General features: G+C 35.6%; 4 protein-coding genes across 7 annotated transcripts; all 4 read right to left on the bottom strand.

Moving 5' to 3' along the window:
* Positions 1-2,677: 2,677 nt before the first annotated feature.
* On the bottom strand, positions 2,678-3,598 carry LOC116115752. Its single transcript, XM_031401883.1, has one exon. The coding sequence runs from the start codon at positions 3,596-3,598 to the stop codon at positions 2,678-2,680; it is 921 nt and encodes a 306-aa protein (XP_031257743.1).
* Positions 3,599-4,048: 450 nt separating this feature from the next.
* LOC116115712 (cytochrome c oxidase subunit 5b-2, mitochondrial-like) lies at positions 4,049-5,908 on the bottom strand. Its single transcript, XM_031401838.1, has 6 exons — positions 5,710-5,908; positions 5,530-5,615; positions 5,380-5,430; positions 4,982-5,048; positions 4,761-4,840; positions 4,049-4,617 (listed from the first exon to the last, which is right to left on the bottom strand). Exons 1-6 carry the CDS (start codon positions 5,876-5,878, stop codon positions 4,576-4,578), a joined length of 495 nt encoding a protein of 164 aa, XP_031257698.1. The 5' UTR covers positions 5,879-5,908; the 3' UTR covers positions 4,049-4,575.
* A 377-nt stretch (positions 5,909-6,285) lies between these two features.
* On the bottom strand, positions 6,286-17,863 carry LOC116115710 (peptidyl-prolyl cis-trans isomerase CYP95). Of its 4 annotated transcripts, XM_031401835.1 has the most exons (15): positions 14,516-14,612; positions 13,419-13,543; positions 13,257-13,311; positions 13,007-13,095; positions 12,662-12,686; positions 11,658-11,696; positions 10,867-10,984; positions 10,584-10,711; positions 10,124-10,487; positions 9,367-9,485; positions 8,797-9,004; positions 8,096-8,710; positions 7,676-8,023; positions 7,460-7,528; positions 6,286-6,805 (listed from the first exon to the last, which is right to left on the bottom strand). In XM_031401835.1, exons 2-15 carry the CDS (start codon positions 13,494-13,496, stop codon positions 6,493-6,495), a joined length of 2,568 nt encoding a protein of 855 aa, XP_031257695.1. In that variant the 5' UTR covers positions 13,497-13,543; positions 14,516-14,612; the 3' UTR covers positions 6,286-6,492. The 4 variants fall into 4 exon arrangements, with proteins under 4 accessions (XP_031257695.1, XP_031257693.1, XP_031257694.1 ...); XM_031401833.1 differs by having other exon boundaries at positions 7,676-8,710; XM_031401834.1 differs by having other exon boundaries at positions 7,676-8,710; positions 13,419-13,539; positions 14,516-14,588.
* LOC116115751 (ammonium transporter 3 member 1-like) lies at positions 15,127-16,868 on the bottom strand. Its single transcript, XM_031401881.1, has 3 exons — positions 16,232-16,868; positions 15,704-15,989; positions 15,127-15,605 (listed from the first exon to the last, which is right to left on the bottom strand). The coding sequence occupies exons 1-3, from the start codon at positions 16,832-16,834 to the stop codon at positions 15,127-15,129; spliced, it is 1,368 nt and encodes a 455-aa protein (XP_031257741.1). The 5' UTR covers positions 16,835-16,868.
* Positions 17,864-19,804: the final 1,941 nt, after the last annotated feature.

The raw sequence follows: 19,804 nt of genomic DNA, 5'->3' as shown, positions 1-19,804 counted from the left end.
TCGGTTACCGGTTACCGGTTACCGGTTTCGGTTCCTAATCCTAACTATAGGAACTGGAACAGGAACCGCACAGTAACGGTTCCAAAAATTTAGAACTGGAACCTATCCATTGATGACCGGTTCCGACTAAGAACCGGAACCAAACCCCAGGTACCCGCTGGTTCCGATTCCAATAGGTTCTTTTGAACACCCCTAGTTAATGGCTATGTAAGTCTTCAATAACTACCCCTTATTAATAGTCGTTAGGGTTCGAACTCATGATCTCTTGAGTAATACACCTAAGAATTCCAAATGAACCGTCAAGCTACCTAGAAGTAGTTACTATACTCAATACCCAACTCACTACTTTTCTTTTCCCTTCTTTTTAAAGTATTGGGTTTCATACCATTTTCTATCAATCGATTACCTCAATGTTTTGTATAACCATTACAAATTACTCGAAACCCTAACTCTATTATTTCGACATTAGTATCCAAATGTTGACGAAGTTAGGACAAGTGGGTATTAGTGATACAATTTCTAAAGTAGAAGGGTGCATTAAAAATGGGATTAAAATTCACAAAACTTTAGAGTTGTCAACTCTATAGGCATACCCTACACCAAAAAAAAAAAATGGTGGGTTTGGAATAATCATGGAATGGACCTACAATAGATTTTGGCACTAGCTTTAAGCTTTGTACAAATTAGAATTACATATTAATTAATCAATGATAATTGGTAAAGTGAACATATGCTGATGCCACTATAACTATTCTCTTCAAAAAGTCTTAATATATTTATTACCTANACGAAGTTAGGACAAGTGGGTATTAGTGATACAATTTCTAAAGTAGAAGGGTGCATTAAAAATGGGATTAAAATTCACAAAACTTTAGAGTTGTCAACTCTATAGGCATACCCTACACCAAAAAAAAAAATGGTGGGTTTGGAATAATCATGGAATGGACCTACAATAGATTTTGGCACTAGCTTTAAGCTTTGTACAAATTAGAATTACATATTAATTAATCAATGATAATTGGTAAAGTGAACATATGCTGATGCCACTATAACTATTCTCTTCAAAAAGTCTTAATATATTTATTACCTAAGATTAGACAAAAAGTTCCATTTTATTATTACATTTTTGTCGGGAATTTTTCGAATTTTTCAATGATTTTCGATGTGCTTCTTAAACAAGTTATATATGAAATCGAATCACGTGAAGAGGATCCAAGAATTTCACGTACAATGGAGGCTTAAATTTAAGAATTATAATAATGTTAGTGGAATTTGATTAGCATAAACACTAAACACTAAAAGTGGGGGAGATTAGAGGTGTTATTTTTATATTTTATATTATACTATCAGGGTTTTCATGCTAGTTTACACGTATCTTAACTATTCCTCTAAAATTCTGAAACTGTCGATAAGTAAGAGCCCCGATAACCACCTCTATTAGTGTCTAGATAATTCAAATTCAGGAACTTATAAAATCTCTTTTTATTCTTTTACTACCAGATCACCTTATTAGAGGTGTTGATTGCAAAGCCATCCGGTTAGAACTACAATTACAATGAAATGAAACGAAAGAATGAATTGAGCATTGAATTAGAGAAGAAGAAGACGAAATTGCGTATCAATATTTGATTTGGCCATAGGGCAATAGCCATAGTGAGTGGGTATCTTAAATGTTCCCAATCATCATTTTTTGATTTAATTTTAGTGGAATCAGAATCACCCTATAATCATTCATGGGTAATTAATTTGAATTGATGTTGAAGTTGAAGTTGAAGTTGAGGGTGAGCTCACTATGATAACGAAAGTAATGGCTACTTAAAAATGATCTCATAATTAATTAAATATGAACGGTGAAGAAGCATGCTTCCCAGCTTTTATATACAAGAAAAGATTGATTCTATATAGCTTTATCATCCTCACTTAAAAATCTTTTTTTTTTTTCCTTTTTTGTACATTGATTATACAGAAACCTAATTTTATTCTACCCATCTCATTAACCAATTAATTATTCAGTTTTTTCTTTAATCTTTGAAGCATGAAATATGGGGATTTCCATGCTTCAATTCAATACCCAGCTCATTTTCATGGTGTATTCTTTGTCAATTTGTGATTCTATTAATAATTATTATTATACTTTTAGCTGCTCTTCATTATCATCATCATTTGAGACAATGAATGACACACAACTCCACCTAATTTGTCCTGTAATACATATTTATGGACATGATCATGGCGATTTGAAACCTTACTGGCACTGCCCCCACCACTTATTTTCAGATACATGGCTGGGAATGAATTGAAAGGATCAAGTTTTCAGGGTTTATCCAAATCCAATGTCATTTCTTGTTCTTAAACACAAACCCACCAAGAAAATAAGGAAAACTATTGCACCAGAAAACTTATATAACTTAGTTGCATTTTGCAGCTCAATATAACCTCTTGAACAAAAGTTGTAAGCTAATTGAAATTATGAACCAGTCGTGTATTACTGTATGCATAAATTGTATAAACGTTAGTAACATTTAGCAAGTTCAAATCACCTTAATGGTGGCTTAATCTAACCATTTTGTCTTCCAAGATTGAACTAGTTAACAGTTTGAAAAATTGTTGTTTTCATTAATTAGTTTAAACTGAAATTCTCAACAAGGAGGAGGATCATCAGTCCAACCTTGCTCTATTACCATTGATAAAACATGGAGTTTCCATCACTATATGATTCCAAATTAGCTTCCATCATCTTCTTCATCAACTGACCAGCCCTTTCACGAGCTATAGCTGATCCCCTGATTGAAAGATCGGCCAGCACACTTGAGGATTCCGATAGCCGTAATGCATCTCTCACACAACCCTCACTTTCATCAAACAGGCGAATCAGAATTTCAGCTGCACCCTCCTTACTAAACATGCACCTCCTTTTTAACACATCAAACATTGAACTCACAATCTGGTCTGTTTTTCTCAAAGCATTCAACCCTTCATCAAACCTTGCAAGAAGACCAAGAACGGCAAGCGAAGTTCCAGCTAGATCCTCAGTTTCCGTGTTTCCTATTACTTGGATTAGTATCGTGACAGCTTCTGATCGGACTGCTAGAGTGCAATTCCCATGGAAGTGCACTAGCTCAGCCAAACAACTAAGGAGATGATGGCCAGCAGGACCATTTGGTGCTGAAACTTCCTTCACAAGCAACTGTATGGTACCGGCTACGCCAAACTTTGCCTTGTTCTTGTCTAGCATTGCCAAGCTGCAGATCAGAGAGGAAGCTAATTTGCTGGATTCTGGGGAAGCTGGGGACTCAATTACTGCATTGAGAAGATGAATGGTTTCCATCTCTGCCAGAGAGAGCTTAAGGTCAGGATTCAGGGACAGGTTGAAAAGAATGGACAACGAGAGAGTTTGGATGAAGGTAGAGGATGATTCTGAGAGCTCGAGAAGGGTTGATATTGCTCCATCTGTTTGTGCTAGCAAACTCCTGTTTCGAGGACTGACTTTAGTAATGGAAGCTAGGGTTTGGAGAGCTTTCTGTTGAACTTCGTCGGAATCTGATTGCAGTTCATAGAGACAATCAACAATGGTTTCACGAAGCCGAGGTGCTGACATGACTTGAAAGTTCAAACAGTTGTTCTACAAAGCATAACAATTCTCTATCCTTAAAAATTCTATAAAGGTGTCCAAAATGTTCCAGGTTAAATATTGATCATTCAAGTCTTGACACAGTGTAGATAGTTTCAATGTTCAAAACCATTGGAAAATCCTTCTTGAGCTGAGAAAGCAAATGTTATATCGAAGCGTTGAAGAATCGTTCCAGTACACAAGGAATTTAGGATTTAACGGAAATGGAAAAGAAAATTATTTGTATTTTGTCTGTAGATGGCCGCACTATCCCAAGCATCCCAATGTTAGAAGCAAAATACATTACCAAGAAACAATGTAGGAAAGAAATAATAATAATTATAAAAAATCCCATGGTTTCACTTTCATCACTTGAAGACACAACACTCACCAACAAAGTGCCATAAACAATTATGCAATATATTTGGGACAAGAAAATTCATGAAACAGATTTATTAACATTGGAATTGCTAACAACAATCTTCTATAAGCTCTTATTCATTCACTCATACGATAAAACTATTATACATAAGCATAATGACAAAACTGAACTTAGAAGAAATCAATCACTATCATTTGACTCTTTCATCCATAACGCCTTGGTGTTACTTCGTGAATAAATTAAAACAGCCACATTACTGTCATGTGTAGAAGAAGATAAAAAGAAAGTGCTAAACAGCACATACAGAATATTCAGGGCAAAATAATTTGAAGAAATCAAAATGTAGCCATCTATTATTTCATAATGCATTGAATACGGCTAAAAAGAATCATGTGGTCCATTGGATAACTAGGACATGAATCCAAAACCATTGTTGGACACAGTAAACTCAGTATAAAACCGCCAAGAAAGAAACAGAACAAAAGGTGTTTCGTCTGCAGAGTGTAGCAGACGGTCAGCTCAACAATTAATAAAACTTTTCTCCAAAAGAAACTAGCAAGCCAGATCAATGATGGTCATTGTCTCAATGGCCACCTGGTGGACCTCCAGAGCCGTCCACTTCCAGCTGTAGTTGCAATGTAATAGAAATTAGATAAACTTCACTGAATCAACCAAAGATGTTTGCTTTATAAAATCAATGAAGTGGAGTGAAGGATGAAGGGGTTTCATTAAATGAGAACTTTTAAGGAAGAACACGAAAACTTTAACCTTGAAGTGTTGAGAACACACTGGGCATTCATGAGGCTTGCCTTTCTCCAGCCAAAACCACACAACGTCATGCTCATCCTCTATAGATATCATCCAGAAACATGATTAATTACCAAACCATTAAATGAAAACATAGATTGGTACAGAAAACATAAATTTTCTAAGGGAGGCAAAAGACTCAAAACAACAAACAAAAAATCATGAAAAGAGGAGGGTCTTACCTCCCTCGCCACCAGGACATCCTACTATTCTTTTATCATAAACAGACTTAACAATTGCAGGTGCTTCCTACAATCAGAAGATTAAGAAGCATAAATTTTTGCATCTTCACATAAGCACAATACAAGAGATTACCATTGAAATTGATCAATCAAGATTATATGAAATAAACAAAAGTAAATAAATGATATACATCATTTCGCTCATCATGTGCACAAACTTCACCTTCATCGGTACTGAAAAAACTTAAACGTGTAAATTATTGAAGGCATGCTTCTCAAAGTAATTTCAACTAATGGGAACATTAATTTTCTATTTTTATAAGCAAGTTTATGTTACCATTAATCAGCTGATACATCATTAAATGAGAATCCAAGGTGAAAATAGAATGGATACTGACCTTGGTACCAAAAGGACCAACAGGATGATTGATTTCAAGAACGTTCCTTCCCTGTCATATACCAAATCAAATCACTCCACTCGGTTCTCGAAAAACTAAAATTTATACGAAGTGTAATTGTAACAAATATATATAAATCATAAATAAAACCTGAAGCTCAGCGTCAAGTTCCTCAAGCTCGTGTCCAGTAGCAATGGGCATTATATCTTCAACCTTTTTCCTCAAATTAATATCTACTTTATTAAACACAAAAATCACATATTTTTTTTGTACAATTAAAATTAAAATTATGATTTTGTAGTGTTTGAAAATGAATGATGCTATGGTTACCGGAAGAGGCGGTGAGTTGGTGAGATGAAAAAGTAGGTGTAGCGAGGAACGGCGTGGTGGAAGAATAGGAGGATGTTGATGGAGCAGAGTTGAGAGATCGTCTGAGATTGAGAGTAGAGGATCGCCATAAACTTGTTAGGGTAACGAGCTTAGTTGATCTTCCCCACATCTTGTTCTTGCTTCTGAATTCTGATAATCAACTCTCGCTCTCACCATACCTTTATTCCGTCAGGTTCAGGGATAGTCCCCTCAATTACAAGTGTCAACACTAAGTTAGCCAGACAAAATGACTTTTCTCTCCCCACTTCCGCACCAATCCATTATAATAAATGGATTCTAAACTTTTAACATTATTCTTATGCGATAATGAATTTAAAGATGCAGTAAATAATTAAAATAAAACCAATTTATAATAAGATTTTGTAAACATAATTTGTCTTAAAATATGCAATGCATTCAAACCAAGCTAAGATTTAGTGGAAAATTCAGTAAATTGTCACAAGCCAAAATAGTGAGACAACCTGCCATAACTAATTCTCTCATTTTCTTGTCTCTAAAATAAATAATGTCATTATTCAAATATATATATATTCTTAACAACACACCAAATGTGAAACTAAACCAAACTACATATTCCATCAGCATCAGCTAAAAATTCAACTCTTCAAGCATTATATGCCTAACCGGCATTTAGAAGTCAATAAGACTTCAAAAAGTCACAAGCCACCTCAACACCATGATAAATACTGATTAGCTCGTTGGTATCGACAACTATAAATAAATTCACCGCCCTGAATCTGGAGAACCATCTTCATATGAAACCAGACCCTTCTTCCCATCTGGGCTATCAGATGAAGATCTTGACCTTGCTTTGCTACTTCGCTTTGGCGACTCAGAGTCAAGTGAAGACCGTGATTCTGAGGGACTCCTACTTCGAGATGGTGACCTCCTCCTCTCATTCCGTGGAGACAAACGAGATCTATACACCTCAACTGGGGAACGGCTCTTGATGGGGCTACGGCTATAGCGACGGCTTCGGTAGCGAGGGCTACGTGATACAGATAGACTACGGCTCCGGCTTCTCCTGCCTCTGTATCTGCATATAGGTGTTTAAAATGTCTAAGATATCACCAGAAATAAAACCACCTAGAGAAGAAGTCAGACAAGGACCAAATATCATTCATACGTGTGTATTTTTTCACATTATTAAATAACCTTCCATTTAATCTATTCAATAGTTGAAAGAAGTTGCATGTTGTTTGACTAATTTAAGTGTGTCAAAAATTTAAGTATCCCAACCCTACAGACACCAATATTAACCAGGCATCCAACACACAGCACGACATTAAAATGGCCCTTGAGGCGGCCAAAGGCCATATACGCAAACATGAAAACTTGAACCATTGACATTTGTGTGACTAATGAAAAATAGACAACAACCACAACCAACCCTTAAGAAAATAAGAACCAAAGAGCCTAAAGAAATAACTATCCAAGAACTCTTTTAATAGATGAGCTGAATAAAGAAAAAAGAAGAGTTTTGGACATCTGTATAACCCAAGGCCCAAAGAGATGCTGGAAACAAGGTCCAGTCCAATATGAAAATACCCCAGATGTACACACAGATGCAGAGAGCTTCCCCGAACATAAACAGGCAAGGAAAAGCAAGTAGCCAAAATAATAATAATAATAATAAAACTGCTGTACCATACATGTAAAAAAGAACGGCAAATATAATAAAAGCACATACCTGGGCGGAGTTCTTCCTCTTGGAGGACTTCTAAATCGCCTAGGTGAGAACCTTCTGTAACTTGAATACCTGGGAGAGAAACCATTCAGGCAGCGAAATCAGCACTCACATTAATAGCATCATTAATGAACTAATCATTGAAAAAATTCAGGCCCACACCAACTCCTTGGAAAGAAAGAGATTAAATATTTAAACATAAATTTGCTGGCCACTAACCTGTCGCGGTCACCTCTACCACCATAACGGTAAGACCTGACTGGAGAACGATCAGGTGAAGGGGTTCGATATCGTCGAGCATACGAGTAACGCTGACTGAAACCCCTGCCCCTTCTGATGCGCTTGGGCGACCCATCAGGGGAAACACTCCTGGACAAACTTCTTCGAACAAAAGGAGGAGACCTTGCCCTACGTACAGGACTAGGGCTTCTAGAGTAAGTGCGACGGTTAGTCCTGCTTGGAGCCCTAATGGGGCTTCGACTAATACTTCTCCTAGAAGCAGCCCTGCCCGAGCTTCTGCTTATGCTTCTCCGAGAAGATCGAACAGGGCTTCTGCTAATGCTTCTCCTAGAGGATCGAACTGGGCTTCTGCTAATGCTTCTCCGAGAAGATCGAACAGGGCTTCTGCTAATGCTTCTCCTAGAGGATCGAACTGGGCTTCTGCTAATGCTTCTCCGAGAGGACCGAACTGGGCTTCTGCTAATGCTTCTCCGCAAAGATCGAATTGGACTTCTGCTAATGCTTCTCTGAGAAGACCGAATTAGGCTTCTGCTTAAGCTTCTATGAGAAGATCGAATAGGGCTTCTGCTTATACTTTTCTGAGAAAATCGAACAGGACTTCTGCTCACACTTCTCTGAGAAGATTGAACTGGGCTTCTGCTTATGCTTCTTTTGGTAACTCTTATGGGGCTTTTGCTAATTGATTTTCGCAATAATGTTCTCCGAGGGCTCCTGCTTTGAGTTCTTCGGGACAGGGACCTCACAGGGCTCCTACTCAAGCTTCTTCGAGACTGAGCTCTCACTGGGCTCTCACTGATGCTCCTTTCTTTTCTACTCCTCAATGGGCTCCTACTGCTGCTGCTTCGAGGAGGACTTTTGCTGATACTTCTCCTCTGCTGAGGTGGGCTTCTACTCACACTGGGAGTCCTACCCATACTACGATTAGGACTAATACTACGGCTCCTGCTCAGACTCCTCCTGGGACTAATACTCATACTCTTACTCATGGTCCTCCTAGGACTCATGCTTCGGCTCCTGCTCATCAACTTTAAATAAAATACCAGATCGGGAAGAATCCGTAAACATAAAGAATAACTAAGTCAGAAGTATGGAAAGTAGACCTAGATTTGCCTGGGTGATCATCTACCACATCAGGTTGTCTATCTGTAATTCTGTAAGATTTAGCATCTGCTCCAATGCCATTGCTCCGCTGATCACCATTTTCCTTGGGAGTTTCTTCACCCTCTTTTTCAAACATGTCATCCTCCCTCTTTTTCAGCCGGAAGGAAGCAGCTTCTTTTTCCACAAGCAAAGCAGACTTATTACCAACTGCAGATTAAACAGAACATTGTCAATGAATAAACTTCCATTCAAATGTCAAATGAATGGAGTAATGTATTATTAAAAGCCATGAATGCCTTAATTACAAGACATGGCTTTTAATAATGCATCTACTTTCCAATAAAATGACCAGACAGTGTAAAATTCCAACCCATTAGAAGCCTCTATATGTACGTGTAAGCTTATGTTGCCAAGAATTATTTTACCATTTGTTTAGCAGAAAGTCAAACCAAGGGAAAAAACTAAAACCACAAACATGAGAAAAGAAACATTTGCAAATTTTTTCACTGACTAATAACACTTGGTCAATAAAAAGATATTAACAGCAACCAGCTAACTGAGGAAAGTACCAGCTTTCTGAGTAGGGTCTTTCCGTTTTCGATCTTTAGCTTGAACATCAAGATCATCATCTTCACTGCTAGTATCACTTTTACTATCACTTCCAGTATCTGTAATACTATCCGATGACCTAATAAAAAGAAGAGAGGGGTATTTTAGCATAAATTACAAAGAAATCATCCCAAGTTAGCTCATCCATCATGCAGACTAATTTCCATCAATATTAGCTTATATCTGTTCATAGAACAAGACTACAAGAGGTATCTGATATAAAAATAGCAAGCTATAACAAATAAAGTTAATAGCAAATATCAAGCTACAACATCAAGAAAAATGCATATATATAGTGACAGATCACAACCAAGAAAAATCCCAATCTTAAACCCTCAATGTTTTCCAAGCAAGGCACACTCACAATCAAGAGCATTAAAGAAAAAAAAGATCCTCCTTTTCTCAAAAAAGAAATAATAAATAAAACAAAAAATAACCTTCTTATATGCAAGGATGAGCACACTCCATTCATATACAAAGAAAGCCTTTTGTTATGCATGAACAGGTGTGCTGTTACCTATGATATTCTTTGAAAAACAATATACAACAGAAGGAAAACACAATAGACATGTATCAACCTATAAATATAGGTTACATCTACCAATTGAGGAGCCTCTCAACATATGCCCAGAAAATTTCTAGCCAAATTTTGGTAGGATTGTAATAATTAACAAATGGATAATAACATTCAAGATTTAAAGATATTGTGCACACAACCTTCTTGATCTGTGTTTGGATCTCTTATCACGCCTCTTCCGCTTCTTGTCACGCCGTCTATCTCTTCGTTTTCCACGTCTATTTTTTTCCCGTTTAGAAGATCTCTTTCTTTTTTTACGCCTGTCATCACTTGAAGAACTAATGTCAGATGAGGAGGATAAATATGAATCAGAATCGCTATCAGAATCAGACGATTCCATCTCAGAATCTGAGGAACTCTCTGAATCAGAGGAATAGTATCTTCTCCGCTTCTTCCTCTTGTCTCTAGAAGATTTCTTGTGCTTTCCCTTCCTCCTCACTTCATAATTGTTATCATCCAAGGAAGCATCCTTCGCCATCTTCAGTTTGTTTCCTTTCTTTTTATCTACATTTTGGAACAATCAAATTAATACATCATATTAATAATTGATCTCAAAAAGAAAACAAGACTATCCAACACAGAGGTAGAATAATTACTTACCATCACCAAATTCACCACAATTGATTATCTTCACTGTTACAGTTGGCCTCCCTTCTTCATCACCAGCATTTTCAATTTTTTTCAATACCTCTTTCCCCTGCACAAGCTCCCCAAAGACTACATATTTCCTGTTAATAAATGACAAAGAACCCACACTAATTAAATGAATATTCATTGAAATAATATATAAACAAAAGAAAATGTTAGCCATAAACTAATAGATAAGTTATTTTATAACTAGAAACTGTTAAAAACTTAAATCTGCATAATTAAACTAACATACCTGTCAAGATTATGATTAGCCTTAAAGGTGATGATAAAATGAGATCCCAATGAGTCGCGGTCAGCAACAGACATAGATAAGAGACCAGGTCCATCATGTTTTAGCCTGGGTGACTCATCTGAAATTACATCACAGCTACCACTTGTTACTAAGCAGTAAAATTATTCAAGAGACTTGTTTGTCTAAATCATCTATATAAACACTATAGTAGCATCTCAATAATACTTGGAAAGGGATATTAACAAATTTTAAGAGCATATCAGTTACATCTTTCATAAATTTAAAATGAAATAGTTTGATCAATTTCTACAGCCACGAATAGAAGATTTTAGATGCAGCTGAACTGTAAATGGCTTAAAATTAATAAATTAAAGAATCAAAACTACAGTCATAATGAGAAAATAGATATAAACATAACATGAAATGCCTGATTTAAAGGAATTCTACAACATAATATCTAAGTATGTAGTAGCATCCAAAAGAAGGCAATTTAGAAGCACCTTGCAATGGGGAAAGTCAAACAAACGTTTCACAACCTGCTTGTCATACATAATCAGGAACCACTCAGATAAACTAGTATTCACAAAAAATAAATTACAAATCCTCACATCAATGAGCATAATATAAACGATGCATTATTCTAACAGTACATGGGAAACTCTAAAAATTTTACAATATAAGTAGACATTTTTTTTTTTAAAAAATAAGTAAATTATTTACTCATGAAATTTCCCACTATTCATACATCCTAACTGATGGTGTTAAACTTATAGGGCAGGAAACATCCTCACCTGGAAAATTTCCCTCAAAAATGCTTTCGCCACTAGTCCCTGCAAAATCAAATGAAATTGTTCAGCCAATAAAAAATAAGGTTCAAAAAATAAACCATGGCTGCATTATCCCACATAAATTCTTAATTATGATTACTAAGCTAGTCCATACATTATCTGAAAACCACAAAAGTACTAGTAAAACATCAAGACAGTTCCCAAATAATTATGACAAAGAAAAATCACTTGTAATCAGGACAACATAACCTAGACAGAAGCACAAACTCCCATGATATGATCATGGAGTTAAAAATGTTTGGGGTGCAATTCCCATAACCTGTAAATCCTACACTCTAGTACCCTCAATATATTACTTTACAATGATATCATACCACCAACATATAGTTCAAGTAACAACCCCGAAGTTTGCTCAAATTTCCCTTCTATGTGGTCACTAGTTCATAATAGTTCTATGGTCAATAGTTCATAATAGTCCAAACAAGAACTCAAAATTAGCATAACTCCACAGCCACTATTGATGGTAGTGACCAGAAAAGCAAACATGACTAGCAAGAGGTTTAAAAATCAAAAGGGCTGTATTGTACTCGAGCATGGCAATTTCCAATAAAGACAATACCCAACAGCATTGGGAGAAAATTATTGAAGAAATCAAATTGTATCATCAGAACACCTTTAGTTTAGGCATACCAGAAAGCTGTCACTGTAATAAAAAAATTCAGCTCAAGATATTGGAAACGATAAATCTAACAGATTCATTATTCCACCACATAATACATTGGTCAGCTTTTTAGGCAATAATATATTTAATACTACATTTCCTTTATAGCCCCTAACTTAAGAACTTTTTTATTAGCCTTTTAAGAGTTCAACCTGAGAATTTCCGCTTAATCCAAAATTACAAAACAAAACTATACAAATTACATGTAACATTAATGCCTATTGAATAAACAAAACTAAAGTCTATAAATATACAAAAATGAAGTGTTTATGCAAAGAATACATACCATCTCGTTTTACAAAATCACCACCCTGCAAACGGAAACAAACTATTAGTGCACCAGTAAGCAAAATAAGACAACTGAAGTTGACAAAACTGCATTGGGTGAGGTTAAGCTCAGTAAATTTTGAATATAGACAACTTAGTAAGTACAACCTTAAAACTACATCACAAGAAAAGCAGTCGTGACCATCAGCCCTGTGTCCTACAGCATAAACAATAGTAACTGACTAAAGTAACTGACTGAAAGACAGACCACTTCTAAGCCATGTTCAACAAAAATGAGAAAACACATATTCTGAATCCATTCAAAGGAAAAACAACTAAATGTAAATAAGATAAAACAACAAACCTCAGCCATGGAACCTTTAATGATGCGATGAAAGAAGGACCCTTTATAGTGCAGTGGTTTCCCAGTTTTTAGACCAATTCCTTTTTCCCCTGAAGATGCAATAATAGTTAAACAATATAAATGTCTCAGCAAAACCATAAAATGATTGAAATTAGACCAGATGAATCAAAAGGTAATGCTACAATATCACAACCATGAGCCTACTATAGAAAAACATGTGACAAAAAAAGAAGCTATACACATGTATTACCTGTACAAAGTGCTCGAAAATTTTCTGCAGTCTTAGGAGCAACATCAGCAAACAGCTGTATGATAAAGAGAAACCATGCAATTAATTCAAGCAGAAAATTTGGAAGGGGGAGGGGAGAATGCCAAAAAATCATAAAGATGGTGAGTCCAAGCATAATAATACCTCAAAAACCATTCTTTCAACAGGATCACCATCGATTGAAACATCCATAAAAACCAGAGGATTCTTCTTCTTCGCCATTTATGCTTTCCAATATCAAAAATCAAGCTAGCTTAACAATGATCTATCTGACAAAATTAACAGGAACCCAAATCAAGCCAGTTCATCTGATTACATTCATGGAAAGCATAAAACTAAGTCAACTATACTGAGATACTGGATAAAAGTAACGCCAAAGAGCACCACTTCAGCATTGTGGAGACATCAATTTTATATTTCGGGATAAAAAAAGAAAGCATCTCTAGAGAGAGTTAACCCTCCAGAACTTTGCACTTCACACTCGTACATATTACAGACCGAACTCCAGTTGACAAAAACCAACATTTGTGACCAAAAATATCGATGGCTTAAGTGACAAGAAATATATCTCAGTTAACAAGTCAAGGCATCAAATCAATGCTGGTAGCTAACAACCATCTGGAGTAAAGCTCACAAGAAAATTATTCAGTGCTTGTCATCGGAGAAATCATATGTCCAAATAAACTCCAAAGTAGTAATGGCATTCAGCTAATATGAGAAAGATCAGTAAATCAATTGAGCAACCAGTAAAACCAATCTAGAGTAACCACAGATCTAAACTCCAAGCTTTATAAGCTTATGAACAGAATGAATCGAATAGAAGTCTAAAAAGCAAAAGAATCTGAACTTCCCTCAAGTTAACCAATGACCATCAAACTGATTTCACCCAAACAAAACGAAAAAACGAACGCATTAACAATCGTAGACAGGTCAAATAAACTAGAACAGTAAACCCTAGCAAGATTCCCGCAAAACCCTAATCTAAAACTAAACATGATTTAACAGCGAATAGGCTGAGAAATAGTTAATTACATTAACCACGAATTAGATGTAAACTAAAATCAAGTATATACAAACAAATTCAAGCAATATTAAAAATAATTGAGCAGAATAAAATAAATTTGACTAAGAATCAGATTAATGGTTTGAGAAAACGAGATAAAACAAAATAAAAATAATTGACATATAAAAGTTATTTACTCGTGTTGCAGAAAGAGTAAGCAATAAACCCTAGAATTCACCTGAGAAATGCAGAGCCACATAAAAAATGCAACGATATGACAGAAAGAACAGAAACCTTCCCCCAGCAAAACCTAGTCGCCTTTAAAAGAAGCCTAGCTACTTCTGCTCGCTAAGTGAAATTATCCATCCGTCCTCAAATTTCAAAGCATATTCTCTTAATTACCCTTTCCTTTTCTTAAAATCACGTGCACATCCTCCGTTGGATACTTGTATTCGAACATAAATAATATAATTCATTTTAATTTTAATTATATAATTCATATTAATTTTAATAATATAATTCATTTTACTTTTAATAATATAATCCATTTTATTACTCATTAACATAAAGGTATTATTAGTGAAATTCTTCTTAATATTTTGGATTTAATTATAAAATTTGTCGTAACTCTTTTCTTATTTTTTTTTATATAATTTGGAAAAAAATATGTAGACCAAAATCTTATAGAAAATAAAGATTTCCACACAAGATTGTAATATTGAATGATTTTATTCTCTCTTAGGAGGAATTATGCTCTGAAATGAACATATTTTGATTAGACATTAGTTGTTTTCTTGTCTTCTCAACTTGAAAATACTGCTTTATTCTTGTTCATAAGCATACTACAAGCTACCTTCCACCCTCAGATTTTTCACCTTCACCCCAAATAGCATAAGCTTCTTCCCCATGAATAGCTTCATCACCAATCTCCATGTCTTCATCAGACATTCTCAGAGGTATAAATAGTTTAATTAAATTACAGATTAAGCTTGTACTAATGATGTTAAGAGTGACGATATAGACAATTCCAAGAAGCTGAATTCCAATTTGCCGGAATCCGATATGGATTTTTCCCATATCAAAACCATAGAACAGACCAACATATTCACCATATGAAGCATAGAACAAATAGTTGAGTCTTGGTTTTGCAAAGAGACCACTTAGGATTCCCCCAAGAGCGCCGGCAATGGCATGAGTGTGTAGAACTGCCATTGTGTCATCAACTTTTTGAAGAAGCTCAGATCTCTTATGCACAACCATCATGGTGAACCATGGAATTGAGCCTGAGCATATCCCCATTACAATTGCTGCCCATCCTTGGACAACCCCTACATCAAAGCATGAGCAAAACCTTATTATAAAATTTCTTTCCATGTGATATGATAAAGTTTTATGTAACACACAATTAGATGCATTGTTGACTTACCAGCTGCTGGGGTGATGCAAACTAAACCAGTGATCATGCCTTGAACGGCACCAATGACAGAAGATTTGCCAAAAAATACAAGATCTAGCTTGACCCAAACAAGCAAGCTGGTTGCAGTACATATATGTGTGTTTAAAACTGCCAAGGAAGCATCAGTGCTTACAACGTAAGGGTCTCCTCCATTGAACCCTGTCCAACCCATCCACAGAAGCCCTGCTCCCATTAACATGAGAAGAATATTATTTGGGGGAAATCTTTCCCTGTCCTTGGTTAGACGAGGACCGACCTGTGATGAAAATTAGAGTGTAATATGATCAAATGGATTTTTTAATGCATACTAGTCCTTAATTATTCTAACATACTAATACATATATAAAAATTACTAATCCACGGTGATTCTAAGTCACTTTTTTTGTCCTAAAACAAAACTTCTGCCAAAAAAAGGGGTTAATAGTTCTAGTATTCTAGAGTTGGATTAGCTGCTTATATTGATCCAAGTAAAATGAATTTTATGAAAAAATTTCATACCCAAAATGCAGCTGTGTAACCAGCAACTCCTGCAGACAGGTGAATCACATACCCACCAGAGTAATCTATAAGGCCTTTCTTGAAGAGGAAACCATTAGGACTCCAGATACTAAATGCTCCAATTGTGTAGGAAAAGGTTAGCCACAGTGGCACAAACATCATCCATGCATAGAAGTTCATGCGTCCTAGCACGGCTCCAGCAATCAAAATCAAGGTAATTGCTGCAAAAACAAATTGGAAATACACCATAGTAGCGTTGGGAAACTTTCCAGAAAATGTCTGTTCAAGGAGAAAACCGTTCCCTAATGAAGCATTTGGAACTCCCCAAAATGGAACATACCTTGTCCCAAAAGACATCCTGTAGCCCCAACAAACCCAACAAAGAAGAACACAAGCAAAAGCATAAAGTGCCATGAATGCAGAATTGACAGCCCATTTTTTCTTCACCCCTCCTCCATAAAGGAGAATAAGTCCTGGAACACTTTGCATACCAACCAGTGTAGCAGCTGTGAGTTGCCATGCATTATCACCTTTGTTCATCCAACCAGGGCTTGCCTCATCTGGCGCTAGATTTGAAGGGAAAGGAAAGGGTGCATCAGCCATGTTTAGCTATCCTAATTCTGAATCAAACAACGTGATAATAATTCTCAAGAATAGATTTAAGTTCTACATTGGTGAGCTTATAACCAGGCCTTTGTTGTTTTGATTCTGCCGATAAGCTGTCTCACTGACAGTATCTCTCTTGTCATTGTTTAAATTTTTTTAACTTTTCTATGACATTGTTTGGATTGTATACTTGCTAAGGCTCATCATTACTGATATTTTATTAATATTGGCGGTTACTCCAACCAAATTGAACGGTATTTACAAAGATACATTAGCATCTTGCTGTTGCATATTTACAGCCGCAATTAGCATGGCATATTCCAGGCTGTCTACTAATCGAAGTGGGTCTTGGAATGTCATATGTAACTCTTAGTATGCACACAAATATTAGAAATTAGAGTTCTATCAGTATCTGAGCAATAGTATCTTCCCTTCTTCTTCCTTTTGTCTCCAGAAGATTTCTAGTGTTTTCCCTTCCTCTCAGTACTTCATATTGATTGTCATCCAAGGAAATATCCTTCACCATCATTCAGTATCTGTATTTAGAAACAATCAAATTAATAATTGATACTTAACCTACAGTCTCAGGTTCGATTCTCCGTTAGACACAAAGGTAATGCTTTTCCTTATAATTCACCTGAGGGTTGTGGCGGTGGGTTACTGTGAGATAACTTCCCTTAAGGATTAGTCGAGGTGCTCGTAAACTAGCCCGGACACCTCGATTAAAAAAGAAAAAAGAAAAAAAAGTGCTAGATGAATTTCTAACCTTCACCAAATTCACTGTCACAGTGGGTCTCATCGCCAGCATTTTCGATTTTTTTTCAAAACTTGTTTTTCCTGCACAAGCTCCCCATAAGAGTACGTATTTGATATTTCCTGTTAATAATTTAACATCACTTGACAAAATAGCTTTAAATTTAACACGAAATGCCTGAGTTAAATGAATTTTACAGCCTCATAATATTCAAGTATGTAGTAGCATCCAAAAGAAGGCAATTTAGATGCACCTTGCAATGGGGCAAGTCAAACAAACGCTTCACAACCTGCGTGTCTTACATAATCAGGAACCACTAATATACATCACAAACCGTCACATCAATGAGCATAATATGATGTATTATTCTAACAATATATGGCACTGTTTGATACGATTGATTAGAGTAGAGTTTATGAAAATTTGGATAGGATTTTAGGAATAATATTGGGTAGTTGAATAAGGGAGTATTACGAGGTAAAATTTAAAAATTTGCAAAAAAAAAAAAAACCTTTAGGTTTGCTAATTTAACTAAACACCCCAATATATAAAAATTTTATAAAATGACAAAAACACCCCCACCAACCCACAGTGCCAGATTTCGGAATGGCATTACGACGCAGACCGATTGAATCTAAAGGGTGGGGCGTTGATATGACCGGAAAAGGCAAGATCTATAGCCAAATCTGGTCATCGACGGCCGAAAAAGTTCAAATCTGGCCATCAGCGACGACCAAAGATAAGGTCGTCATTGTCAGTCAACGACGGCCAGATCTGGCCTTTTCCAGCCAGATCGGTGAATTATCGGCCAATTCCGATCATTTGTAGGTCGTTGTGACAGATTCTGGCTACCACCAACGGTGGTTGCTAGAATCTAATAAGTATGGGTGGATGGGGGTGTTTTTATTAATTTTTAAACTTTTTTCTGGGGGTATTTATGAAATTAATAAACTTAAGGGGTCTAAAAGTAGTTAAAATAATATACTAATATTTCTAAAATAACAAAACAAACAATATTTTGGGAATATGATTGGAAATATGGATAAAAATAATGTGCCAAACAGAGCCATCATTTTTATGAAAAGATCATTACTGTAGTTATGTGTGGGAAAAAAATCGTTTTGATTATGACGAGTTCCAATAATGAAATAAATATATTATAGCCAGTGTTTTAACCCAATTCCGATTAGGTTTACGTCTAAATTCACCTTGTAAACTAATCACTCTATTAGTTGGATAATACTACAAGTTAAACTAAATCGAATTTTCAGTCCCAAAGTAGGAATCAGAATCCTATTTACTTTCCGCTTTAGTCAAGATCCAGAATCTTTACTTGAAGTGGTAAATATAAGCAAGTGATAAGACTTTCTTCCTCATTGAGACTCATCTACTAAGTAGGACTTAGAGTTCTACTAGGATTTCAACCTCTTTGGTTTACTATATAAACAGAGGTTAGACCTCTTATTATTCATTCAGAAATCACCCATTCAGAAATCACTCATAAATTATTGCTTCCAAGAATCACTGCCTTTGCTCACAGTGAAGCTTAGTTTCGATTAACTTCATCACCCTACCACCCTCAGCCACTGCAAAACTGTGCTTCGACCAGTTTGTGTTAGTCTAGCCTTAGCCACATTATTATAGTAAACCCTTCCCGCTCTCAACTCTCACTAAATACTAACTTGAGTGTACTGGTGTTCCTTGAGCCTTCACGTTCCTTTATTCTCTCTTAGTGTAGGTCCATCAGATTTTCAGTAACTTGCTTCTCACAAAATCAGTCCCTTCCGAATAAATCATAGATTTTACCATCTACATTTATTTTGTTAAATAAGCTTAGAAAGAGCTTACTAAAGAAGCACAAACTGTAAAGTGATTTATTTTAAATATTATAAATACTTTTTTAAAATTCAACCAAAGTAACATAAAAGAAATTCGAAACTGTGTTGTTGTTTTAGACCATTTCCAATCTATTGCACTAAATTAGTGCAAGTTTCATACCAAATTGGTGTGATTTTTTTGTGTAAAACACTATTGCATCTCTAACCCATTACACCAAAAAGAATATTTCTTAGAATATTCTCTTTCTTTTTATTTTTCTTTTATTGTAATAATCAATGATTAATTTATTTCACTCATTATTTTTGTATATATTAATTAAATATTGGGAATGATATTTTTATTAAATAATAATTACTTTGAAAATTATACTAATT

Source organism: Pistacia vera, unplaced genomic scaffold (genome assembly GCF_008641045.1).
Source record: "Pistacia vera cultivar Batoury unplaced genomic scaffold, PisVer_v2 Contig752, whole genome shotgun sequence".
Taxonomy (NCBI): Eukaryota; Viridiplantae; Streptophyta; class Magnoliopsida; order Sapindales; family Anacardiaceae; genus Pistacia; species Pistacia vera.
This window is presented reverse-complemented; position numbering and strand designations above follow the sequence as displayed.

Bases quoted from the DNA above. Each gene is read 5' to 3' on its own strand.
- LOC116115752 (XM_031401883.1), bottom strand. From the start codon at position 3,598: ATGTCAGCACCTCGGCTTCGTGAAACCATTGTTGATTGTCTCTATGAA.
- LOC116115712 (XM_031401838.1), bottom strand. From the start codon at position 5,878: ATGTGGGGAAGATCAACTAAGCTCGTTACCCTAACAAGTTTATGGCGA. The intron at 5,431-5,529 runs GTTTTATTTATG...GGTATATGACAG, and splicing joins AACTTGACGCTGAGCTTCAG to GGAAGGAACGTTCTTGAAAT. The intron at 4,841-4,981 runs GTAAGACCCTCC...TGATATCTATAG, and splicing joins ATGTCCTGGTGGCGAGGGAG to AGGATGAGCATGACGTTGTG.
- LOC116115710 (XM_031401833.1), bottom strand. From the start codon at position 13,496: ATGGCGAAGAAGAAGAATCCTCTGGTTTTTATGGATGTTTCAATCGAT. The intron at 13,312-13,418 runs GTATTATTATGC...TTTATCATACAG, and splicing joins TTGAAAGAATGGTTTTTGAG to CTGTTTGCTGATGTTGCTCC. The intron at 7,529-7,675 runs GTTAGTGGCCAG...TTTCTCTCCCAG, and splicing joins GGTAGAGGTGACCGCGACAG to GTATTCAAGTTACAGAAGGT.
- LOC116115751 (XM_031401881.1), bottom strand. From the start codon at position 16,834: ATGGCTGATGCACCCTTTCCTTTCCCTTCAAATCTAGCGCCAGATGAG. The intron at 15,990-16,231 runs GTATGAAATTTT...TTTTCATCACAG, and splicing joins GTTACACAGCTGCATTTTGG to GTCGGTCCTCGTCTAACCAA. The intron at 15,606-15,703 runs GTAAGTCAACAA...GCTTTGATGTAG, and splicing joins TTGCATCACCCCAGCAGCTG to GGGTTGTCCAAGGATGGGCA.